Genomic DNA, 19,576 nt, shown 5'->3' on the forward strand with positions numbered 1-19,576 from the left:
GCATCTTTTGGAATGAGCGTGACCAGGCACGATCTAGATATATTGTTAGTAATGATCCAAGACTACCAGAAAAAGGGCACGAGGGGCTGACCTTGGGACAGACATTCTCCTGTGTAAGCTGCCACACTGTCTCCTGAGAGCAGATCATTCAGAAGGGATAAACTTTCTTCTCTGGGGAAGTCTTTGTGTACGAGCTAACGTTACGACACTGAATTCTGGGGAAGTGGGAACTAAGAGGTTGCTTCTCAGATTTCTGGTCCTTTGTCCCCAGCTCTGGTCGGGGCCAAGCCTGCATATGGTCCTCAAATTCACAAGCCCAGTTCTGCTCCTTAAGCTTAGCTGCCCTCCCTGTGAGCTCAGCCCCATAAAGCTCATCCACCGCAGTGCTTCTGAAAGTGTAATCCTTTCTAACCAGACACAGATGCCCCCGGAACCAAACAGTAGGCTGGTGACTCGCCTGCTAAACACCTTCTGGAATTTTTGGTTTGTTATAACAATGTAGAGAGAGACAAGCCTGGAAAAAATTGGCAGTATGATTGTGAAATCACCTAAGTAAAGAGACCATGTCATATCTTTGGGACCTTCTTTTGGAGTGGATGAAAGTTCCCCTGGCGTTCACACTGTAAATCAGAGTTTCTTTGTCTCTAGCATCTGTTGGTCACGGCTCAGAGATTCACGGTGCAAATTGAGGAGAAACTGCTCCTCAAGCTGCTGAGTTTCTTTGGCTACGATCAAGCAGAATCAGGTAATGTTGAATGTTCTAGGTTTGTATTTGGGAGTTGGCCTGAGGTTGGCATTTTGGAGTCTGCTTGTGAAAATAGGTAGCCTCTGGATCCCTGGCCAGCTCCCTTTCCACGTGGTAGTCTGAGCTGGGAGGCTGTGGTTTGTGGTTCCGTTGTCCTCTAAGTATTGCTGGTTGATGGGTATTGAGGGTTTCTTTGCACGAAGGAGGCTGCTCCGAGGGCTTCTGGATCCCAGAACACCAGGGGAGGCCTTTGGGAAGCAGTATACTGTTCCTCTTTGTTTTATGTTTTTGACTCATCTGCTTCAGGACAGCAGAAATGCTGTTTGTCATGCAGCAAACCACTTCGTTTCCTAACCCTTGTTTGTTAAACAGAGTCAGGGCCAAGAACCAGAAATCCCTTCGGCAGTTCCTTTGGTTCAGTTGAGGAAGAAAGTTGGCTCGCCCCAACTCCCTAACCTCCCTTCGTCCACACCCGTGTGCCCAGTGTCCTGACAAAGGTTTCTAGTGACTTTACTCTTCTTCGGAGAGGGGAGTAGGAGAAGCTGTTGAAAGACCTAAAACTTCCAGCCGTGCTACAGAAACGATTTAGCTGTTGTCTCTTTATTTTAGATTCCTCGTGGCCTTTGGGAGACTGTATATACAGCTTAGAATGAAGTCAGTAATGCTTAGTCTTTTGAAGACTAAACTAAATATTGGGCCTGAAGAAATGATAAGATAGAGACTTTTAATGTTTATCTGCCCATGTTGGCTAGAGGGGGGGGGGAAATCCCTCGGGACACGTGTACATATGTGCCCATAATGCAAGAAAAATATTTTTGCTCTTTTTATCCCAGACGTAGAATTTAAGCTTTAGTGTGTGTGGAGCAGGAGCACGAATCTGTCTGTTGAACGCTGCATTCTCCACTCGGGGCTGGGTACGCCAGTGTTTATTTGTATTTGTGTGGCCACTTGAGCCTGCCTGCCAGGTGTCTGTTCTCCTTTGGTACCTTCCTGGGAAGTTTTACTTTAAATTCGATTGGACACACTTTTCTTGTTACTCTGAATAAATTTCGCCCCAAGCATTGTCTAGTGGATTTAGCCTTTGGTCAAATCCTTGCCTGCCTTTCATTGAGGAATCTCCTCCGTGTTTCTCTAACTATTCCTGTTCCCTGAATACACATAAGCCTGTCTCTGTTGCGGTATCTTTTTTTTTTTTTTTTTTTTTTAAACCAATTCCCTGTGTTCTAGAAATAGAACTCAAAAAGCTTTCGGTATTGACCTATTTGCTGTGTGGATGTGTACAGTCTCTGGTTTCGTTTCAGAAGCAGATGATTCTAGGCAAATAAGCTGCCCACACGCTGACGAGCACATGGCCATGTTTTAGCCCACGTTCCTCCTCTTTGCTTTTGGAGACAGCAAGTGAGAAGCCTGTCGCCACTGTGCTGTTGAAGCGATGCCCACTGTTTGAGAGAGAGCGCCCGCCACGTGTCATGATGTCGGTTCTTTACGGCCCGCAGCCTCTCTCTTTCTAAAGCATTCTGTTCTGTTCAGATCCCCCATTTAAATGGTCGTGTTGTCCATTATGACTCAGACTATGCTCTGAATGCTTATTTGGATATCATTTTATGAAATAAATTCAGATGATCTGGGTCGTTTATAATAATAACAACACGGCTGTGTTGCCAGCAAGCACGCCCGTGACCTTTGGCTTTCCCACCTGGGTCGTTTTTTCCAGAGGTGATATCTGCCAGATGGCATAGAGTCGCAACTCAAAAGATTAAGCTATTGTACTTTTTTGATAAACAACATGAACCAGATCTGCTTTTATAAAGAAATGGCATCAGGATACTGTACATATCACTGAACCCTGAAAAGCTAAATTTAGAGGAGTGGATGTTTACATTTTTCTGTGAATTTTTTTTGCAATGTGAATAAAAGTATTTGAATCATGCGACTTCAGGAGTTTATTTTTCAAAAAAAAACGCTTCTGTCTTTGTACCAGAGGTGGAAAAATATGATGAAAACCTTCATGAAAAGACAGTTGAACAAGGTGGGACACCAATTCGATACTACTTTGAAAATCTCAAAATCAGCATCCCCCAGATCAAGCTGAGTGTGTTCACCTCCAACAAGCTACCCCTGGATCTCAAGGTGAGCTGACAGCTGGGTAAGTTTGAAAAATGACATTTTGGAGCTCCCGCTATGGCACGACGGGATCAGCGGTGTCTTGAGAGCCACGGGGCACTCGGGTTTGATCCCCAGCCAGGCACAGTGGGTTAGGGCCCTGGTGTTGCCGCAGCTGTGGCTTAGGTCTCGACTGTGGCTCCAATCTGATCCCTGGCCTGGGAGCTCCATATGCTTCAGGATGGCCAAAAAAGACCAAAAAAAAGAGGAAAAAAAAAAGACGACTTTTCCATGGGAAAGAATGAGTGTTTACTCCTTGCTTTTTCTGTCCAGCATCATCATTTGTAGCAGATATTTTTACCGGTTTCGTTTTTTGACAAGGTTTATCAGTTCCCGTGTATATGTCCGTGTCTACAGCTGACCCTTGAACAGGGAGGGGGTTGGGAGCTCCGCCGCTCCTCACAGTCGAAAATCTGCACGTGGGTCACAGTCAGCCTTCCATGTGTGTGGTTGTGCGTCCAAGGGCCCCATGGTAATTACCGTTGGGGAAATCCACCTGAGTGGACCATGCAGTGCACACCCGTGTTGTTCAAGGGTCAACTGTGTATTTCCTTTTTTTTTTTTTTTTAACGTTTAAGTACGACTTTGCTGAAGACTAAAGAGTAACAAAAGCGAGTAAACACAGAATACAGTGTAAAGCCCCATGTGCCTTCTGCTTAGCTCTTGGCTCTTCTCAAAGAGGTGAATGCCTCCTTTCCTGGGGCCGCTCCCAGACTCCAGACACACGCTGCCACCCAGCTGTTATCTTCCCTTTGCGTTCCAGACCTGCCTGCCCTCCTTCTCCCCCCCTTCTTAAGTAGCCACCTCTTCTCGAATGGTTGGCAGTAGAAGTGTCTGCCTGCTTCGAGGAGGATGGGGCCACTGGCCACTGAGACATGGCCTCCCCGACGCCACGCCAGGATGTGACACTCCTGCAGAGCCTCTGCACGAGCGCTTGGCAGATGCAGGTGAACACCGTCTTTGTTTTCTGCCGTCCAGACAATGGCAATTAAGGGGTGGGGCTGGACTTGAAATCCAAGCCTGTCTGACTCGGAAGCCCATTTGTCTTTCTCCCTTTCCTGCAGTGCCCCCCAGAACCTAAGGAATGGGGAGGTGAGAGCTCAGTGGGTCCTTCAGCATCCCCTCACTTGGTGCCCAGGATGTTGGAGTTCGCAGGGTTTTGTCACGGATGCCTGCGGAGACAGGTCATGATAGGAGCAGGAGTAGAACCAAGGGGTTGTTGGGGAGTCTTTGCTTAGGTGGGGTCTACACCTGCCCCCCTGCAGCTCGCACCCCTTCCTCCCGGGTCTCTCCTCCATTGCACTCGAAGACGGTTGTCGAGGCATCTACCTCCCCACTAACCACCAGCCCAAGACTTGCCCTCTGCCCATGCTGCCTCCTTTAAGATGCCTCAAGGTGCTGTCTCTTTCTGAACAGGGATAGCTCAAGCCGTGCACAGATAAGTGACAGACGTGCCTCCAGGGGCTGGGCCAGAGTGCCAGCCAGGGGGCCCTGCTGCAGAGTGCACTCACTTCACCTGAAGGGGGCAGCGCAGCGCAGCTCCAGCCAGCATCTCAGGGTAATGGGAGCCCAGTGTTGCCAGGCCTTTGGAATTTTAAAGTGAAGCCGGAAATCTGGATTTTTATGTGGAATCTCCTGGTTTTTAAATGTTGGCAACCAATTCGAATGTTTTTGTTTTTGCTTTTAAACCTTGTGGGCCTAACAAAACCCATGTGTGGGCCCCATGGGGCTCACGGTTTGCCACCTCACAGCTTCTAAACTAGACTTCCAGGTAACAGTAGTCTGGTCACCGTCAGCTCATATTTGGATGAGGACAGGGCGAGGGGGACTGCCTCCTTAAGGCAGCACACAGGACGGGCAGTTGGGAGTGCTGGTCAGGACCAGGGAGAAATAATTGCTTCTGCGACCATCCCGAGAACCGTGCCTTCTCGACGGACTGTCCTCTCTTCTTAATTTGCTTTAACTTCATGTTTCCCAGGAGACTAAATATACTTATAATTAGCATGGGAGTGGAGGGAAAGCCATGGGAAAACCACTATCTTGCTAATATCCACAAGTATCCACTTGACTTGTGTGACCCTTTGGAATGGGTTTATTTGATAAAGTGTATATTCCCCCCAGAACACTTGGCACTCACCCAACAAACCAATGTCAAGCATTTCCTGAGAGCTAAGGACTTCTTGTTTTTTAAATCAGCTTACTAAGAAACGCAGACACCTAACCATTCCTCCCAGACTGCTCCCAGTAGAAAATGCACCCCTAGACTGATGAATGCGGCATGGTTTTCCACAGTCAAAACAGCTCCGGGGGTTCCCATCTTGGCTCAGTGGAAAGGAATCTGACTAGCATCCATGAGGACGCATGTTCAATCCCTGGCCTCACTCAGTGGGTTAAGGATCCGGCGTTGCCGAGAGCTGTGGTGTAGGTCGCATACACGACTTGGATCCCCACATTGCTGTGGCTGTGCTAGGCTGGCAGCTATAGCTCCAGTTCGACCCCTAGCCTGGGAACCTCCATGTGCTATGGGTGTGGGCCTAAAAAGACAAAAAAATTAAAAATGAAAAAAATGAAAAAAAAGAAACAGCAAGACCCCCAGTTACATGGTATTGATGTTTACATGATATTTTGCATCGGATATACTGGGAATCGTTTAGGCTGAATGTTTCACTTGACACTATATTGAAGGGACATCGTCAAGGCGTTTTCCAAACGGCTGCTAAACAAATTCAGTGGAGCAGCCACGTTCTGAGGTGTGGGACGGGGGCACCCTGGGTGTGGCACGTTCCTATTTCACCCAGGGTGCTGGGAATTGGGACATCAGAGTGAAGTTCTCAGCTTATGAAAGTCACCGTTTTATCGTGTCTTGAGTTCTCCTAGTGGAGTCTGGGACTCATAAAATAATGTCATTTATTCAAAGAGTTTTCTAACAGAGTAATATCCCTTGATTAGTAGCTCTTAGGAAGAGCAGTCGGCTCCTTGAGATGAATATGTAACGGCTGAAAGTATGTGCTTAGGAAATGGAATCCTGTCCCAGAACAGGAATCACAAGAGTCTGACTAAAAGGTAACCATGTCTTTGGTGTTGAAGGAATAATTATCTTGATTCTCTTGACTCCAGGCCAGAAGCGGGGCTGTCAGAAACCTCAGAGGGAAATCTCTTCAGGTTTACACCGAGGGTACGGTATTGCCAGATAGAGTGTCTGTTCAGAAGGACTCAAAGCAGCTTCACGTCTGCTCTCTCAATTGGATTCCTTACTCTGTGCTGGAAGGAGAGGGAGATAATAGTTCCATCTCACAAATGCAGAGATGAGAGCGTCGATTCCAACCTCCCCCCCCCTCCGCCCGCCCGCTTCTCCATTATTCTCCCGAGGTTGCATGTTAGAGAGTAGCAGAGTAATATTGAAAATGCCAGGTAGTTTATATGCTCTTCTGTTTTTTTTTTTTTAAAGATCAAAAGCGTCCAGGAGCCTTTAAAAGGTTTCACAAGGTGGCCTACAGCAGTCCTTTTCCCATTTAGTGCATTGGGGTATTACAAAAGAAGGGCTTTAATTGAGCAATCTAGTTTGGAAGAAAACCCACATTTTAATGGTCAGAGAGCAAGAGGGTGGGGGTGAGGGGGAATTTCAGACAAAGACACTATTTAAAAAGCCTAAAACTGTCTTCTCAAAGGCTTGAAATAATTTGTTGGGAAACTTCAGACCCTTTACTTTTTTCCTCCCCTCCCTAAATAAAAACCAGATTTGTTAAAAGGAAAAAAGATTCGGTATTGTTAATTGTATTTCAGAAAGTGCCAGAGAGGGAAATATCCCTGTAGTTTTAAACACTGTCCCAAGAGGGAAATGGGCAAATACCCTGCTTCACATAAACAGTCTCTATGTACCATAAATAAACCTTTAAAGAATGAATTCCAGACAGTTTTGTTTAGTGCAGGATAAACTAAGAAAGGAAAGGACATGGCCCAGGGACTAGCTTGTGATCCGAGACCTGATGCAATATGGGCAGGTATTTCTTCTTTCAACTCCATAAAGTTTCTGGAAGACTTCAGCAGGTTTTTGTCTGGCGGAGGTAGGAATGGACAGTTTCCTATTTTTATTAGGAACTTAGGAGCACAGATTGCTTTCTCCAGAATCCATTTTATAACAGGAAACCATCTGCTACTTGAGTAAATAGGCATCAACTTTGTATACTACTGTATTTGATTAGTCATTTAGTCACCACAAGAAAAAGCCCTGTTGGGTCCTTCCCCTCCCTCCCTTTGACTCGCCAGAACAACCTGAAGGTGGCAGAGTAATTCACAGCAACCCGTCCTGTCTCAGCATTTTCAAACGCGGGAGGCCCCAGAGTGGCACCAGGTCAAGATCGTTTTCTACCGAAGGGGCCAGAACATCTCTGTGGTTCAGACAAAGCGCAGCCACTCAGAAAGGGGCCAGTGTCTTTCCTGAGGGTTTCGACCGCTCAGTGGAGGTTTTAAAGTCATTGTATCACGTGTGGCTCTTCTTCCTCATCTGGCTGCAGGGAGGAAGTTGGGGTAAAAGCTTTGGCCTTTTGCCTTTGTTTTGATCTCATTTCCTCTTCTCTGAGAAGAAAGTAATGCTCCGAGTTGTACCGACAAAACCAACAGCGGCTGAACTGATGTCAGGACCTGTCTTTCCCAGCACATTTCTTGTGTGACTCTGAGCAAAGTGCTTAAGGCTTCAGGGCCTCAGTTTCTCTGTCAGTCCAGTGGGGAAGGTCGTGCCTGCCCCCCTCGTCATGCACCACGTGGCTGGGGGAAGCATGCAAGAGTGAAGAGCAGCGAGTCTTCCAGGAGAAATGAAGTAATTCTCTAGTCTGGTCTTCCTGCCTTCCACCTAGTAGGTAGTTGCTGTTGTGGAAACGAGCATGTTCAAGTCCAGAGTCTACTCCTAACTCCTAACTAGCTGCAGGGGTTTAGGCCTGCCACCTAACATTTCTCTGGTCTTATTTATTTAAAGAAATGGGAGTGTTAGGCTGGATTAATTTGAGGATGCTCGTAATCTTTGAAATGCTTTGTTCTGAAATTGTTTAGTAGGAGGTTGCTAGAGACTACCCAGGGTGCCGGATCCAGCTGCCTTTTGGCTCATCTCTGTAGGGTCCTCAGCTGTATTGGATGTTGCTGGCCTCCCTGGTCTGGATGTCTCTCCTTTCTGGTTCTTCTGTTACTTTTATGTTTGTTTTTTCTCTTCTCCTGACCACATGTTTATTAAAAAGGGCCATTTTTTTTTTCCCCCTCTGTGGATAAATTGACTGGTCATATAGCATGTCCTTTTCTGGTTTTTTTTTTTTTTTTTTGGCCACACCTGTGGCATGTGGAAGTTTCCAGGCCCGGGATCAAACCCGAGCTGCAGTTTTGACCTGTGCCACAGCTGCAGCAGTGCCGGACCCACTGCACCTAAGGGAACTTTCCACTTGCACATTTAAAAGATCATTTTATTAGTCTCTTACCTAATTTTAGAAGCTCTTTATATAAGTTTTGTCTTTGATATAAGTTTAGAAGACAAATTTTAGAAGCTCTTTATATAAGTTTTGTCTTTGATATAAGTTGCAAGTATTTTTTCTTTGGTTTTTCATTTGTCTTTTTATTTTGCTTTTGGTGTGTGTGTGTGTGTGTGTGTGTGTGTGTGTGTGTGTTTAAATCATGCAAAAGTTTCTTATTTTAAATTGTAAAACGTGTCAATCTTTTGCCTTTTTTGATCTGAATTTTGAGTTACAACAAGATTTTTCTGGGAGTTCCTGCTGTGGTGCAGTGGGTTAAGAATCCAATGTTGTCTCTGAGGCAGCGTGGGTTCAGTCCTCAGCCTGGTACAGTGGGTTAAGGATCCAGCATTGCTGCAGCTGTGGCACAGGTTGTAGCCATGGCTTGGATATAGTCCCTGGCTGGGGAACTTCCATATGCCACAGTTGTGGGAAAACAACAACAACAACAAAAACAATAAAAAGTTTTCCCGCTCTTATTTTAGAAAATTTCATCTATGTTTTCTTCAGTTTCTTCAACTAAACGTGCTCGTGTTCCAAAAGAATTTAAGGCAGACATGCTAAAGGATTAAAAAATAAGTGAGAAAGGAAAAGAGAAAGTCTATTAAATTGCCCATGAGATTTTAATGTAAAGACACTTTAATTCACTGGGAAATAAATAGATATTTTAATAAATGCACTTAGACTAGCTAGAGAGCCATATGGAAAAATAGAAAATTAAGTTTTTATTCACACTCTACATAAGGATAAATTCCAAGTGGATCAGAGACTTCCTAACATTATTAGCATGAAAAAGTGCTTTTCCATTCAAAAAAGATCATTTGGCATGCTCTCTAAAATCCTTCAAATGTTGACCATGTTAAATAAAAATATAATTGAAAACTAGACTGTATCCATAAATGGTTAACTGGCTTATAGCAGACCCAAACCAACCGAAAACTGAAAAGAAAGCTAGATTGAAAAACCCCAAAAAGTCTGTTTGAAGGTATTGGAAAGCTACCAAGACAGCCAGTACTTGAGGGTCCACGATTTATGAGAAGAGGGAAACTTGATAAGGTGAGCCCAGCATTTGCTCTGATTTTATTTTTGAGACAGTTGTAATTTGTAAGTGGTGTGAGGAGAAAGGTAGAGAAGTGAAGCCGAAAGCAGCTGCCAAAAGCCAGAATGTGAGTAAAGCTTTGGGCAGTCTCTTGAGGCTGGGAAAGCAGAAGTGAGACTCCATTGCTGTTAAGAGAGCTGGTAATTGAAGGACTCATATCTTTTTTTTTTTTTTTTTTTCCGTTGAAATATAATGGATTTACAGTGTTGTGGTAGTTTCATGTGCATAGCAAAGTGATTCAGTTATACATATGTATATGTATTTTTTCATATTTTCCCGTTATATGTTATTACACGATATTGAATATACTTTCCTGTGCTATGCAGTAAGACCTTGTTTATTTGTTTTATATATAGTGGTTTGTATCTGTTAATCCCAGACTCCTGGTTTATCCCGTCCCCACCTCCTTTCCCCTTTGGTAAACACAAGTCTTTGAGTCTGTTTCTCTTTTCTAAATGGGTTCATTTGTATCATATTTTAGATTCTCTACATAAGGGATATCATAGGGTATTTGTCTAACTTGCTTTACTTAGTATGATAATCTGTAGGTCCATCCATGTCACTGCAAATGGCATTATTTCATTCTTTTTTGTGGCTGAGTCATATTCCAGGGGGTGTGTATGTGTGTACACGTGCACACACGCACATGTGCACCCATGCGCACATGCCCAAGCATATCTTCTTTATCCATTTAGCTGTTGATGGTAATTTAGTTTGCTTCCATGTCTTGGCTGCTATAAACACTGGGGTGCATATAGCTTTTTGAATTAGAGATTTCTCCAGATATAGACCCAGGAGTGGGATTGCTAGATCATATGCTAACTCTGTTTTTAGTTCTTAAAGGAACTTTTGTACTGTTTTCCATAATGGCTGCATCGGTTTAGTTTCGCACCAGCCGTGTAGGAAGGTTCCCTTTTCTCCACACCCTCTCCAGCATTTGTTATTTGTTGACTTTTAATGATGGCCATTCTGCCTGATGTGAGGCAATACCTCATTGTAGTTTTAATTTGTATTTCTCTAATAATTAGTGATTTTGAACATCTTTTCATGTCTTTTCATGCCTATTGCCATCTGTATGTCTTCTTTAGAGAAATATCTGTTTAGATCTGCTGCCCTTTTTTTTCGTGTAAGGTGATTTTATTGATAGGCTGCCTTGCTTTCAGTAATTCTTTTCTTTTGCTGTGTATTATGTTTTCTTTCCAATTAATATGGTTCTTGACCTTTCATTTATTTAAAAAATTTTATTAAAGGATAATTGATTTACAGTGTTGGGCCAATTTATGCTCTACAGCAAAGTGACTCAGTGATATATATATTCTTTTTTATATTATTTTCCGTCATAGTCTATCCCAGGAGATTGGATACGGTTCCCTGTGTTATACAGTAGAATCTTGTTGGTTATCCTTTCTAAATGTAGTCGTTTGCATCTACTAACCCCAAACTCCCAGTTCATCATTCTCCCCCAGCTCTCCCCCTTAGCAATCACAAGTCTGTTTTTTTTTTTGTCTTTGAGTCTGTTTCTGTTTTGTAGATAGGTTCATTTGTGTGATATTTTAGGTTCCACATGTAAGTGATATATGGTGTTTGTCTTTATCTTTCTGACTTATTTAACTTAGTATGAGAATCTCTAGTTGCATCCACATTTCTGAGAATGGCATTCTTTTGTTCTTTGTTATGGCTGAGTAGTATTCCACTGTTATATGTACCACATCTTCTTAATCCATTCATCTGTCAAACAACCTTTAGGTTGTTTCCATGTCTTGGTTATTGTGAGTGTGCTGCTGTGAACATAGGGGTGCATGTATCTTTTTGAATTGTAGTTTTGTCTGGATATATTCCTAGGAGTGGGATTGTGAGATCATATAGTAGTTCTATTTTTAGTTTTCTGAGGAACCTCCATGCTGTCTTGCATAATGGTTGTACCAACTTACATTCCCAGTGTAAGAGGGTTCCCTTTTCTCCACACCCTATGCAGCATTTGCTATTTGTAGACTTTTAAATGAGGGCCGTTCTGACTGGGGGTATGAAGTGATGGGTACCTCATTATAGTTTTGATTTGCGTTTCTCTAATAATGAGTGATGTTGAGCATCTTTTCATGTGCCTACCGGCCATCCATATGTCTTCTTTGGAGAAATGTCTATGTAGATCTTCTGTCCTTTTTTCGAGTGGGTTGTTTGGTTTTTTTGTTGTGGAGTTGTATGTGTTGTTTGTATATTTTGGAGATTGAGCCCTTGTCGTTTGCATCATTTGAAACTGTTTTTTCCCTTTCCTTAGGTTTTTTTTTTTTTTTTTTTTAAAGGTTTCCTTTGCTGTGAAAAAGTTTGTAAGTTTGATTAGGTCTCATTTGTTTTTGTTTTTATCTCTGTTGTCTTGGGACACTGACCTAAGAAAACATTGGTGCAATTTGTATCAGAGAATGTTTTGCCTATGTTCTCTTCTAGGAGTTTTATGGTGTCATGTCTTATGTTTAAATCTTTAAGCCATTTTGAGTTTATTTTTGTGCATGGTATGAGGTTGTGTTCTATTTTCACTGATTTATAACTTTCCCAGCACCACTTGCTGAAGAGACTATCTTCTTGCCTCCTTTGTCAAAGATTAATTAACTGTAGGTGTGTGGGTTTATTTGCAGGCTCTCTTTTCTGTTCCATTGATCTGTATGTCTGTTTTTGTACCAGTACCTATTCCATTGATTCGTATGTCTGTTTTTGTACACACTGTCTTGATTACGGTAGCTTTTTTGTATTGTCTGAAATCTGGGAGAGTTATGTCTCCTGCTTTGCTTTTTTTCTTCAGGATTCCTTGGGCAATTCTGGGTCTTTAATGTTCCATATAAATTTTTGGAGTATTTTTTCTAGTTCTGTGAAAAATGTCATGGTTAATTTAATAAGGATTGCATTAAATTTGTAGGTTGCTTTGGGTAGTATGGCCATTTTAACAATATTAATTCTTCCAATCCAAGAGCGTGGGATATCTTTCTATTTCATTGAACCCTCTTTAATTTCCTTTATTCATGTTTTATAGTTCTCAGTGTAATAAGTCTTTCATTTCATTCATTGGCCAGGTTTATTCCTGTTCCCCTCTGCCTTTGGTGAGTTTTAAAAGGTACTCTTTTTTTTTTATTTTTTACATTCCCTTTCTGATATTTCATTGTTAGTAACAGAAATGCAACTGATTTCTGAATGTTAATCTTGTATCCTATTGCTGACTTTCTTTATCATATAAGTAGTTTTTATGCGTCCTTAAGGTTTTCTATATATAGTATCATATCATCTGCATAATAATGACAATTTTACCTCTTCCCTTCTAATTTGAATACCTTTTATTTCTTTTTCTTGTCTGACTGCTGTGGCTGGGACTTCCAGTAATATGTTGAACAGAAGTGGTGAGAGAGGAGTTCCCGTCGTGGCGCAGTGGTTGACGAATCCGACTAGGAACCATGAGGTCGCGGGTTCGGTCCCTGCCCTTGCTCAGTGGGTTAACGATCCGGCGTTGCCGTGAGCTGTGGTGTAGGTTGCAGACGCGGCTCGGATCCCGCGTTGCTGTGGCTCTGGCGTAGGCCGGTGGCTACAGCTCCGATTAGACCCCTGGCCTGGGAACCTCCATATGCCGCGGGAGCGGCCCAAGATATAGCAACAACAGCAACAACAACATCAACAACAACAGACAAAAAGACAAAAGACAAAAAAAAAAAAAAAAAAAAAAAAAGAAGTGGTGAGAGAGGGCATCCTTGCCTTGTTCCAGATTTTAGCAGATTTTAGCAGCTTTTCTAAGTTGAATATCATATCGGCTGTGGGTCTGTCATAAATTGTTTTTATTACATTGAGCTATGTTCCTTCTATAACCACTTTGGTAAGAGTTTTTATCGTGAATGCTTGTCAAATGCTTTTTCTACACCTGTTGAGATGACCATCTGGTTTTTGACTTCTGTTTTGTTAACGAGGTGTATTGATTGATTTGTGTATATTCAACCATGTTTGTGATCTTGGGATGACTCCTGCATGGTTGTAGTATATGATCTTTTTTGTGTTCTTGGGTTTGATTTGCTAGAATTTTGTTAAGAATTTTTGCATCTATAGTCATCAAAGATACTGGCCTAGGAGTTCCCTTGTGGCACAGTGGGTTAAGGATCCAACATTTTCATTGCAGAGACCTGAATTGCTGCTGTCATGCAGGTTCAGCCCCTGGTCTGGGAACTTCCATGTGCTGCAAGTGCAGCCAAAAAAAAAAAAAAAGATACTGGCCTATGATTTTCTTTTCTTGTGATATTGTCCGGTTTTGAAATAGGATGATAGTGACTTTATGGAATGCCTTTGGGAGTGTTCTCTTCTCTTCAGTGTTTCGGAATAGTTTGAGAAGGATCAATATAAGTTCTTTGTGGAGTTCCTGTTGTGGCTCAGTGGTTAACGAATCCGACTAGGAACCATGAGGTTTTGGTTTGATCCCTGGCCTTGCTCAGTGGGTTAAGGATCTGGCGTTGCCATGAGCTGTGGTGTAGGTCGCAGACACGGCTCAGATCCTGCATTGCTGTGGCTCTGGCGTAGGCCGGCAGCCAAAGCTCCGATTGGACCCCTAGCCTAGGAACCTCCATATGCCACGGGAGCGGCCCAAGGAAAAAAAATGGCAGACACACACACACAAGTACATATATACATACATATATATATATGTATGTATATATGTATAAGTTCTTTGTATATTTGGTAGAATTCGCCTGTGAAGCCATCTCATCCTGGACTGTTCATAGGGAGTTTTTTTGTTATTATTATTATAATAGATTCTCTTTTACTTCTAGTGATTGGTCTGTTCAAATTATCTTATTTCTTGATTCAGTTTTGGTGGGCTGTATGTTTCTAGAAAGTTGTCCATTTCTTCTAGGTTGTCAAATTTGTTGGCATATAATTGTTCATAGTATTCTCTTATGGTTTTTGTATTTCTGTATATCAGTTGAGATTTTTCCTTTCATTTCTTATTTTGTTTTGGGGAGGTTCTCTTTTCTTGGTGAGCCTTTATGCCCCTTTTTGGATTGGGTTTTTGTTGTCGTTGATATTGAGTTGTATGAGCTTCATATCATATTTGGAAATTCAGTCCTTGTTGGTCACATCATTTGCAGATATTTTCTCCCAGTCCATAGGTTGTCTTTTTGTTTTGTTTATAGTTTCCTTTGCTGTGCAAAAGCTTAGAAGCTTGCTTAGGTCCCATTTGTTTACTTTTGCTTTTAGTAATTCTGTTGCCATTGGAGACTGACCTAAGAAAACATTAGTATGGTTTACGTCACTGAATGTTTTGCCTGTATTCTCTTCCAGGAGTTTTATGGTGTCATGTCTTATATTTAAGTCTTTAAGCCATTCTTACTTCTGTTTATGGTGTGAGGTTGTGTTCTAACTTCAATGATTTACATGTGACCAATACCACTTGCTGAAAAGGTTATCTTTTCTCCATTTTATGTTCTTGCCTTCTTTGTTGAAGATTAATTGACTACAGGTGTGGAGGGGCTCATACCTTACAGAGAAGGGACAGGTAGAACAGAGATCCTGATAGTCTGAGCTCTTTTATTTCTTGAGGCTGGTGCCAATTTCTAAGCAGTCTGAGAGAAGCCATGCAAAAAGTAGCAGCCAAGAGGCTAAAAAAAATCTAAATAGATCTTTTAGTGGTTTTATGGTACCCTGGAGATTAAAAGTGGAGAAATGGAGTTGGTCTTCAGTTGAGACTGCTGAAGTGTCATTCCAGACCTTATAAAGACTGAAATAGACCAATATTTACAAAGACTGAAATCTAGCCTTAAAAGTACTGATTGGATTAAGCCCATTTAACTGCCTGCTGGAAGCTACAAGACTCATTTAAACTCTGAGTTCTTACACGAAATGTAGCATTTAATCACAAATTACCAGGCCCATGAAGAGAATAAACATCCGCTAGAAACAGACCCACAATTGTTGACATTATCAGATACAGAATTCTAAATAACTGTAAATTTGTTCAGGCATTTTCCAAGAAAACTATTTGTATATTTTGAACACAAATAATAAGGGAATATTATAGAGTAGAATTTTTTCATGAACATAAAAGAAAGAAATTTGAACAAAGTGTTATCAAATCAAATATAGCAATATATAAGAAGGAAAATACAGTTGACCCTTGAATACCATAGGTTTGAACTGCATGAGTCCAATTATACTCAGATTTTTTTCAGTAAAGACATACTGTGGCACTACATGGTGATGTTTGATTGGATCTGTGCATGTGGAGGGCTGACTATAAAGTTATATGAAAATTTTTGACTTCGTAGGGGGTTGGCACTCCTAGCCCCCATATTGTTCAAGGACAACCATACATCGTAACCAAGTCAGGTGTTCTGAGGGTGTAAGTTTACTTTATCTTTCCAAATAAATCATGTCATTCACCACAACAACAAAAGGAATTTTAAATATGATTATCCCAAAAGTTTCCCAGAAGTCTTTAGACACAATTCAGCATCCACTTTTTGCTTTTTAGGGCCGCACCTGCAGGATATGGAGGTTGCCAGGCTAGGGGATGAATCAGAGCTGTAGCCGCCGGCCTACACCAGAGCCACAGCAACACCAGATTCAAGCTAGGTCTGTAACCTACACCACAGCTCACGGCAATGCTGGATCTTTAACCCACTGAGCAAGGCCAGGGATTGAACCCGCAACCTCATGGTTCCTAGTCGGATTCTTTTCTGCTGAACCACGACGGGAACTCCTGCATCCACTTAATGATAAGAACTCAGCAAACAAAAAGTAGGGGATCTGCCTTAATCTGATAAAGTGTCTCCATAAAAAAAGCTACCCCCAACATTATTCTCAGTGGTGATACATTGAACACAGAGAAGGATGGCCATTATCAATACTTCTGTTCATTATTATGTGGGAGATTCTAGCCAGTGTGATAAATAAAAGAAATAAAAATGATAAAAATAGGATAGGAAAATGCAAACTTTATTATTTGCAGAGACCATGATTATATAGAAACTAACAGAATGTATAGCTAAGTTATTTGAATGAATAAGAAAATTTAACAAGGCCACTGAAGACTTGTACAAAAATCAGTTGTATTTCTACATGTCAGCAACGATTACAGAGAAAAGGAAAATCTGAAGGGTATCATTTATAATACCATTAAGAAAACATTAACTAAAATATCATCTTCTATTACTGTGTAACGGATCACTTCAAAACTAAGTCGTTTAAACCAATCATTTTCTTTGTTCACAAACCTGCGGGTCAGCAATGTTGACAGGACTTAGCTGGGTGCTTTGTCTTCCGGACTCATCCGGTTATTCATGTGGCCTCAGTCATCTGCTAGTCAACTGAGACCACATGGCATAAGATGGCCTTATGTGCATGTCAGACTCTCGTTGCTACCTGTCGGCACAGCCCCCTCCACACCGTCTCTCATCTTCAAGGAAGCGAGTCGCAGCTTCTTCGCATGGTGGAAACATCAAAAAGGGCAGAGCAGAAGCTCCAAGGTGCTTAGAGATCACACAGTGTTACTTCCGTTGTGTCTTATTGTTTGAAGCCAAGTATGAGGTCAGTACAGATTCAGGTGGCGAGGAAATAGACTCTTCTAAGGACGGAAGCTGCAAAGACTGTGGCCGTTTTTCATGCACCACAGAAATCTAGAAACAAACCTGACAAAGTGGGTTCAAGACCTCTACACAGAAAGCAGTTAAATATTATTGAGAGAAATTTTAAAAGGCCTAAACAGATGAAGGGACACACCATGTGAATACACTGGAAGATTCAGTATTGTTAAGTTGTCATTTCTCCTCAAATTGATCTATAGATTCAGTGTAATCTTGATCAATTCTGGCAAGTTTGTGGGTGTGTGTCATATTGACAGGGTGATTCTAAAATATTTTTGGAAGTGAAAAGTGTAAAGAGTACCCAAGGTAATCCTGAAAATAAAGAACAAAGTTGGAGAATTTACACTGTTAGACATCAAAATCATTCTAAAACTACAATAATTAAGACAGTGTAATCTAGGCAGAAGGCAGGACAAAATGAAACATGAAAGAGAATCTAGAAACAGGCACATAAGTATAGTATAGGCACTTGACTTATGATGAAGTTATTGTAACGCAATAAAGGAAAGGATGGTCTTTCAAGAAATATTACTTAGGCAATTAGATATCCATCTGGAAAAAAATGCTTCTTGGTCTCTGCTTCACAGCATATATAATAGTCACGTTCAGGTAGGTTGTAGATTTTTTTTTTTTTTTTTGTCTTTTGTCTTTTGTCTTTTTAGGGCCACACCCACAGCATATGGAGGTTCCCAGGCTAGGGGTCTAATTGGAGCTGTAGCCGCCAGCCTACACTGCAGCCACAGCAACACCAGATCCAAGCCACATCTACAACCTACACCACAGCTTATGGCCACACCGGATCCTTAACCCACTGAGCAAGGCCAGGGATAGAACCCACAACCTCATGGTTCCTAGTTGGATTCTTTTCTGCTGCGCCACGACGGGAACTCCCAGGTTGTAGATTTAAATGGCAAGAGTAAACGATAAAAATTCCATAAGTAAACGTATGGGAATATCTCTATGACCTTAGTGTAGATAATTTCTTCTCTATTAACACAGAAAGTTCTGATGATAAAGAGAAAGTTAGGTTTCATTAAAACTAAGAAGGTCTGATATAAAAAAATAACCACCAAAATGTGGTAAGACAAGTCACAGCATTGAAGATATTTACAATATTCATTCCACAGAAGACTTATACTCAGAATGTTTAAGAAAAACTACAGAACAGTAAGGAAGAAATCAAACCATCCATTAGGAAAATAAGAAAAAGACCTGAGTAGGCACTTAAAAAAGTACATCCACGAGGCTGATGTGAGTATTATCGGCTGCTTAATCTCGACCTTCAACAAGAAAATGGAAATTAAAACCACCCCAAGTTACTGTTTCACACCCATCAGAGTATTTCTTTTTTAAAAAGCTATCTTTACCAAGTGTTGGCGAGGCTGTAGAATAACAGGAAATGTCACAGCCTGCTGAAGGGAGCATAAACCAATTCAGCTGCTCTCGAAAACTCTCTGGCAGCATCGGCTGAGGTTGAACATGTACATTCTTTATGACCCAGCCGTTCCACTCCCAGGTAGATACTCGAGAAAAATGCGTGCAAATGTGCCCCAAAAGGCCCATCCAAGAAGCAGCGTTATTCATAATAGCAAAAAGTTCGAAACAGCACAGCCCATCATCAACAGCGGTGGTTAAATTGTCTTTTACGGGCGTGTTGGATACAGTGTAGCCCTGACAGCCGATAAACTGCAGCTGTGCAACAGCCCCGCGACTCCCACAGACTTACTGTTGATGTAAGGAGCCGGGTACAAGCAAATACAGGCTGATGGCTGCCTTCAGATAAAAGTTCAAAGCAGGAAAACTCATCTGTGATAGAAGTCAAGATACTGGTTACCTTAGGGGAAGAGGGAGTGGTGGCTGGGGGTCGACAGAGTAGGGCGGGGTGCTGCCAAGGTGGGGATGCTAACTGACTTCCGCTCTGGGGGTCGGTCACGCCGTTTACGCCAAGAAAAATCACCAAACCCTCCATTTGAGCAGTACACCTTTCTGTGTGTGTGGTGTGCCTCAGACACAAAGTAGAACATGACAGTCATACAGATAACAAAACAGATCAGAAAGACTTCCACTGTGAAGCTAATAGTGTTTATGTCTATCCTTTAATATAGCTACATATCTATAGCTCTACAGATAGTCCTCATATTTTGTGTCTGTAATGACTGAGAAAATCCTTGTTTGTAACTGTCATAACCTCGAGTCTCGTGGAAAGTTGACGTGACGTGTGGCTTTCATGGGATCCAGAATCACGGCACCCGGGAAGGCCGGCACACAGCTCAAGTGCATCATTTCCTCTCTTCCCTAACTAGGCCCTAAAAAGCACCTTGGGATTTCCACTGATTCGGTTTGAAGACGCTGTGATTAATCTGGATCCATTCACCCGCGTACATCCCTATGAGACCAAGGAGTTCATCATCAATGATATCCTCAAACATTTCCAGGAGGTGAGCTTTGCAGACCTGCTGGGTGGCTGCAGCAT

The 19,576-nt window shown here is 42.1% G+C and overlaps 1 protein-coding gene across 20 annotated transcripts in view; it reads left to right on the plus strand.

Moving 5' to 3' along the window:
• The window catches only part of VPS13D (vacuolar protein sorting 13 homolog D), a 256,641-nt gene that overhangs the window by 145,669 nt on the left and 91,396 nt on the right, over positions 1-19,576 (plus strand). For 10 of the 20 annotated variants that reach the window (XR_002344906.2, XR_014807062.1, XR_002344908.2 and 7 more), the window contains 3 exons: positions 649-745; positions 2,727-2,875; positions 19,407-19,541. Coding sequence is in view for 6 of the 20 variants with exons in the window: in XM_021095374.2 (XP_020951033.1) it covers positions 649-745; positions 2,727-2,875; positions 19,407-19,541 (381 nt within the window). In the remaining 14 variants the exon portion in view is untranslated. The remainder of the gene's footprint in view (positions 1-648; positions 746-2,726; positions 2,876-19,406; positions 19,542-19,576) is intronic. The other 10 variants (XR_014807064.1, XR_014807067.1, XR_014807069.1 and 7 more) reach the window with 1 other exon arrangement.

Source organism: Sus scrofa, chromosome 6, assembly GCF_054392235.1.
Source record: "Sus scrofa isolate SSC_HxYL_T2T_F1_AM1 chromosome 6, Sscrofa_HxYL_maternal_Yorkshire_Landrace_v2.0, whole genome shotgun sequence".
Taxonomy (NCBI): domain Eukaryota; kingdom Metazoa; phylum Chordata; class Mammalia; order Artiodactyla; family Suidae; genus Sus; species Sus scrofa.